Below are 7050 nucleotides of genomic sequence, written 5' to 3'. Positions count from 1 at the left end.
AGACTCTTTTCATCAATGAAATTTCTGCAGAGACAGGAAAAGTCAACACATCAAGACATTTATTAATAACTATGAGTGAATCTTAATAAGAAACAGATTTTCATGTGTTTATTGTCCCTTCTCTCTGAAGACTCAAGTTGTCACCATCCCTGCCTTTTATCAACAGCCAAGAAAAACTACAATCTCCAAATGGTAACTAGACAAGTCATTTTAAATTTTCTATTTTTAATAAGGGTGAGATTTATTTAAGTTATAGTATTAGTATTATTTATAAGTTTTTCCTGAGAAGAGACTCTTGCACATGTTCCTGGATTAAAATTATATGATATTGCCATTTCTAGAAATGTTACTACCTGTATTTGTGACTGAATTATGGCACAAAGGAAAACAGTGATTACATAATTATTGTGCTGTGGTTTTCAATGTTAAATTGAATTTCTGATAATCAAGACAGCTCTAGATTAAAGAGTATAAATCAGAGCCATCCTCTCTTGCTTTGAGCCCTAGTATCAACAATAACTAATTGCAGATAATTTTCAAATACTACAATCTTTGTAGCACAGTTTTCCACTGCAGAATAGAAATAAAAATAAAAACCACATCATATTATGATTTGTGAAAATTAAATTAATCCAAATAAGGAATTTTATAAGTGTAAGAAAACAAATTTACAATTACTGTATATTTACTATTATATCATGAGTATGATTCTCATTTTATTGTGGATAAAATAGTTTCAAAGTACTTCAGTTTTTCTGTTGTTATTATTTATCATGTTATAACTTTTCCATAAATAACGTTGTGCCATTTGGAAGAACCAAAGAGGTATACAGTGGATATAGAGTGTGTTTTGGAATTACAAAATGGTTTAAATTTATACATATTGAGAGGTGAATACAATGGGTATATTAAAAAAATATTTTTATATATGATTTAAAAGAGACTGGGTAGTGCATTACTTCAAGGCAAAAGATTTTCTTTCTGCCAGAGATGGTTCTTTAACAGTGTAACTGGTGAAAATTAAAATAAGTTGGACAATTCATTTATTTCTCATGCCAAAGACATATAATTTTGTTTCATTGTGTTGAAGTTTGAATTACGAGTAAGTCTATACTAATATGTGCCTTTATTTTTCTCTAAACCTTGAAGCCTACGTAACATATTCTTGTAATGAAAAGTTGTGTACAGCCAAGTGAGCCTCTCATCTCTGCATTGGAAACATGAACAGTGACCAGCATGTGGGGATTACAATCAAGTTATCTAAATTCTATATCCATCTTTCCTACATTAATGAGTTTAACAAACTCACTAAAGTCCTCTGACATCAGGTAAGATATCTTAAAATGGTTGTTTCACATTTTGACAACCATCTCAGGAAATTATGAAAGGTCCTGTTATAAGCTTCCATACTCCAAATAGTCAATGTTAAGATAAAAAATCAGCACTTCTTAAACACTTGGTCTGTACATGTAAGCCATGTCTGTACAGGAGCAACCAAAAATTTATCCATAATTTGTATGTGTGTGTTTGTATCTGTGTGCACATGTTTATGTTTTTGTGTTAATGATTTTTTTTGGAGTTAGAATGGAAACATGTTTTATTCTAACATATGAAATAATTTTTCAAACTTACTTTATCAATGCATGAATGTAAGGAAGTTTTCAAAAGCAGGATAATTTACTCCTTAAGTTATTAAATACACACCCTGCAATAGTATATTGATAATGTTAAAGTATCGGTGTGTCTTTGTTTTTTCACCATAATTGTTTGTTCTCAAAGGATATTTCTTCTGCTCACATCATCATTCAACATGGCTCAGAAAAATTTCAGCACCATCACCGAGTTGGTTCTTGTTGGGTTTTCAAATCACCCTCAAGCTGAGATTCCCCTCTTCTTCCTCTTCTCTGTGGTCTACCTGGTCAATCTCTTTGGAAACATAGCTCTTATCATCTTAGTGGCAATTGATTCCTGTCTCCAGACACCCATGTATTTTTTCCTCTGCCACTTGGCCTTCCTGAACATATTTTACACCACAACTGTGGTCCCCAAGATGCTCTTCAACCTCCTTGCCTCTAAGAAAGTTATCTCTTATGAATTCTGTCTTGCCCAGACCTATATCTCCCTGTTGATGAGAGCAGCTGAATGCATTATTTTGGCAATCATGGCTCTGGACCGTTACGTGGCCATTTGTGACCCTCTGCGATACCTGCTTATTATGAACTGGTCTATGTGTGTGCAGCTCATTCTGGGAGCATGGACCATCAGTTTCTTTGCTTCAGTGGTGCCCCTCTACTTCACCATACTTCCCTTATGTGGCCCTTATATTGTTGACCATATTTTTTGTGAAGTACCTGTTCTTCTTCATATGCTCTGTGCTGATACATCTCTGCAGGAGACGATGATGGTTATAGGTGCATCTGGTACCCTCTTGCTCCCCTTCTTCCTTATTACTCTCTCTTACCTACGCATACTGGTTGCTGTGATGAGGATGCACTCAACAGAGGGAAGGAAAAAGGCTTTCTCTACCTGCAGCTCCCATCTCACTGTGGTTACTGTTTATTATGGAACAGGTATATTCATGTACATGAGACCTAAATCTCTATATTCAGCTGAGGGTGATAAATTGATTTCCCTTTTCTATGCTGTCATCAATCCTGCTTTGAACCCACTAATCTATAGTCTGAGGAACAAGGAAGTGAATGGGGCTTTGAAGAGAGTCTTAGAAAGATGGCCAGTGTCTCAAGGCAAATGATACTTTCTTGAGATTCCAGTAAACAGAATTTTTATATATTGATATACTTGTTAAAAACTGACATTAAAAACTTAATTAATTACAATTTTGTGTGACTCTATGTTACAATTATTGAAAATATATCATTCATTTCTGACAGTCACAATTGTGACCCTCTTTTTCATGACTGTTAATGTATTTTACTTGTATTAAATATTGCTACATAATGATACATTATTTTACAACATGCAAGTCTAACTTGTGAGAAAAGTGAAATTAAAACTTCAAGGCAGCTTTTCAGATTCTACATTTTCACATAGCCTCTATATTTTAAAATTCAATAACTGTAAAATATAATTTTTTTCTTTATTAATAAAATGTCATAGCATTCTTTTAAAAAATTTTTAATGTTTATTTAGTTTTGAGAGACAGAGAGACAGAGTGAGAGTGGGGGAGGGGCATAGAGAGAGGGAGACACAGAATCTTAAGCAGGCTCCAGGTTCTGGGCTGTCAGCCCAGAAGCTGACATGGGGCTCAAACCCATGAACTGTGAGATCATGACCTGAGCCAAAGTCGGATGCCCAACCAACTGAGCCACTCAGGCACCCCCAGAGCATCCTCTTTATTTACTTTACTCAATCTCTACTTCAAAACACCATTTCACTAATGTTAGATAATAGTTCTATGATTTAGTAAATATAAACAAATTAAACAAATAATGAAACTTCAGTGTAATTTTTTTTTCTTTCCTTTCCTTTCTTTTCCTTTCCTTTTTTTTTTTTTTTTTAATTCACAGTTTCTGGATGTTTCCCAGTTATTGCAATGTATGATTCAGCTCTTTATCTGTAAATGATAATTCCTGATACTTCTATCAAATTCTAATGTTTTGAATGTCACGACATTCCTTAAAACTTGTGTAATTTCTTAAGTAATGCCTTTTCCAGACATGTATTTAAGATGAGTATAGCAGAATTTAAATCAATCGCCACTTTCTCCATCAATTCTTTCTTTTTTTAAAATATAATTTATTGTCAAGTTGCCTAACATACAGTGTACACAGTGTGCCCTTGGTTTTGTGGGTAGTTTCCTGTGATGTATCGCTTGTATGCAACACCCAATGCCCATCGCAACAAGTGCCCTCCTCAATGCCTACCACCCATTTCTCCCTCTCCCCAATCCCCCTCATCAACCCTCAGCTTGTTCTCTGTATTTAGCAGTTTCTCATGGTTTGCCTTCCCTGTCTGTAACTTTATTTCTCCCTACCCTCCCCCATAGTCTTCTGTTAAGTTTCTCAGGATCCACATATAAGTGAAAACATATGGTATCTGCCTTTCTCTGCCTGACTTATTTCACTTAGCAAAATATGCTCCAGTTCCATCCACGTTGCTACAAGTGGCAAGATTCCATTCTTTCTCATTGCCAAGTAGTGTTCCATCGTATATATAAACCACATCTTCTTCATCCATTTGCCAGTTGATGGACATTTAGACTGTTTTCATAATTTGGCTATTGTTGAAAGTCTTGCTATAAACATTGGGGTACAAGTGCCCCTATGCATCAGCACTTTTGTATCACTTGGGTAAATTCATAACACTGCTATTGCTGGGTCAGAGGGTAGATCTATTTTTTTTTAATTTTTTGAGGAACATACACACTGTTTTCCAGAGTGGCTGCACCAGTTTGCATTCTCACCAACAGTGAAAGAGGGTTCCCATTTCCCTACATCCTTCCCAACATCTGTTGTTTCTTGAGTGGTTAATTTTAGCCACTCTGACTGGTGTGAAGTAGTATCTCAGTGTGGCTTTGATTTGTATTTCCCTGATGATGAATGATGTTGAGCATCTTTTCATGTGTCTGTTGGCTATCTAGATGTCTTCTTTGGAAAAGTACTTTGCTGTAAATTCTACCTTCTTTGATCCAAAACTTTAAACCTGAAATTTTATTGCAAGTTTTATTTTATTTCCTCATGCTTTTTTGATGGCCATTAAGTAATTTATTTACACTATGCAAAGAATATTGAGTCTCCATAGAAACCTCATAATCTAACTCATCAGAAAGTACATGCTGACTTCTAACTGCAGCACAGGGAAAGAAAGTCCTAGTGAACTGAAAGACCAACAGAAAACCTTCTTTGTTAAAAGTCACTTATGTTGAGCCATGAAGAATAAGGAGAATTTACCAAGTGTACATGTCAAAAAGAGAAAATTTAAATGGAATTGCAGAGTGAGCAACACAAACACACACACCAAAAACTCAGTGAAAATAGTTCGTGGTGTCTTGGTTGAACTCTACACTGTCCTCAAAGCATATATGCATTTTGTTTTTTTTTTTAATTTTTTAAATGTTTTTCTTCATTTAAATTCAAGTTAGTTAACATATAGTGTAGTATTGGTTTCAAGAGTAGAACTTAGTGTTTCATCATTTACTTATAATATCCAGTGCTCATCCCAACAAGTGCCTTCCTTAATACTCATCACCCACTTAATCCATCCTCTCACTCACATCCCATCCTGCAACCCAGTTTGTTCTCTGCATTTGAATCTCTTATGGTTTGAATCCTCTTTGTTTTTCTTTTCCCCCTTTCCTTACTCTATTTTATTTGTTTGTTTTACCTGTTCATCTGTATTTTTTTTAATGTTTATTCATTTTTGAGAGAGACAGAGAGAGAATGTGAGTGGATTAGGGACAGAGAGGAAGACACAAAGTCCAAAGCAGGCTCCAGGCTCTGACCTGTCAGCACAGAGCCTGATGTGGGGCTCGAACCCATGAGCTGTGAGATCATGACCTGAGCCGAAGTCAGACACTCAACCGACTGAGTCACCCAAGCATCCCCATCTGTATTTATTTATTTTTTTAATTTATAATGTTTATTTTTGAGAGAGAGAGAGAGTACTAGTGGAAGCGGGGCAGAGAGAGAGGGAGACACAGAAACCAAATCAGGCTACAGGCTCTGAGCTGTCAACAAATAGCATGACATGGGCGGGGCTCAAATTCATGAACCACGAGATCCTGACCTGAGCTGAAGTTGGATGCTTAACTGACTGAGCCACCCAAGTTCCCATGTTTTGTTTCTTAATTTCCACATATGAATAAAATCATATGATATTTGTCTTTCTCTGGCTATTTCACTTAGCATGATACACTGTAGTTCCAACCACGATGTTGCAAATGGCAAAATTTCATTGTTTTTGAATTTGAATATTTATTTGTATAAATAGAGGAAGTGTTAGCATTTTTCATTTTCTTCCCTTAATGCCAAGTTCCTGTGTAGTCTCTATTTGTTGAATGAAATGTCATTTTTTTTTACCTAATTGTACATTATAATATGATTTTATATGTAAGATTCCCTACATAAATTTATGGACAATGCTATTTTTATTTCCCATGTGTTATATTTTATAACTGTATTTGACCAATTGAAATTAAACTGTAAAATGATTATGTATATTCATAGTTAAAATATTTAAAAAATAAAATTATATTCAACTGATGGATTTTCTTATCCTACCTTTTTTTAATGGCTAATTCCTCATTTCATATATAATTTCCTCATTTCATACCTTTATTTACCCCAAATATCATGTCTTTCATTTTCTGTTTACATGGAGAGTGTGATCATTAAAAAAAAAAATAGCACATGGGCACGTCTGGGCAGCTCATTCGGATAAGCATGCAACTTTGGCTCAGGTCATGATCTCATGGCTCATGAATTTGAACCTTGAGTTTGTCTTTATGCTGATAGCTCAGAGCTTGGAGTCTGCTTCAGATTCTGTCTCCCTTTCTCTTCCCCATCCCCGGCTTGCATTCTCTCTCTCTCTCTCTCTCTCTCTCTCTCTCTTAAATATAAATAAACATTATTTTTAAAATACAAAATAAATTTAAAAGATTAAAACAAATAGCACAGTCTAGGATTAGAGCACATGATACCACAGTTTAAAGTCACGTAAACATTATTTTCTGCACACATAATTTAAAAAAAGAAAAATAGAAGGCCAGCATGGTGGAGATGTAGGGTGATCCATACTTTCCACATTTCTCAAAGAAGGGCTTAAACCAAAGGACTTTGAGCCCTGAGAGTCTGGGAGGAAAAGAGGCTGAGTCTAACAGGGAGACACTGAGACAAACTGATGGGTTACAGGTGGGTGATTGCGAACTGGGGGAAATAAAATGGGGTGCATAGGAATGGAAGAGAAGGGATCCCTTCTGCAGAGAGACAAAGGGAAGAGAAAGAACAGCTGTGGAAGCAAAAGACTGTATCTAGACATGAGGAAAACCTCTGACTGGGACAGAGAGAGATCTCATCTCTGTGGGAATTTCTT

At 35.5% G+C, this 7050-nt stretch overlaps 1 protein-coding gene across 1 annotated transcript; it reads left to right on the top strand.

The window, feature by feature from the left end:
* Positions 1-1810: 1810 nt before the first annotated feature.
* LOC109257124 (olfactory receptor 2A12-like) lies at positions 1811-2752 on the top strand. Its single transcript, XM_019433094.2, has one exon. The coding sequence runs from the start codon at positions 1811-1813 to the stop codon at positions 2750-2752; it is 942 nt and encodes a 313-aa protein (XP_019288639.2).
* The last annotated feature ends 4298 nt before the right edge of the window (positions 2753-7050 follow it).

Source organism: Panthera pardus, unplaced genomic scaffold, assembly GCF_024362965.1.
Source record: "Panthera pardus isolate Hobbes unplaced genomic scaffold, ASM2436296v1 HiC_scaffold_1, whole genome shotgun sequence".
Taxonomy (NCBI): Eukaryota; Metazoa; Chordata; class Mammalia; order Carnivora; family Felidae; genus Panthera; species Panthera pardus.
The sequence above is the reverse complement of the archived record's forward strand: the minus strand, read 5'-3'. Positions and strand labels throughout refer to the sequence as shown.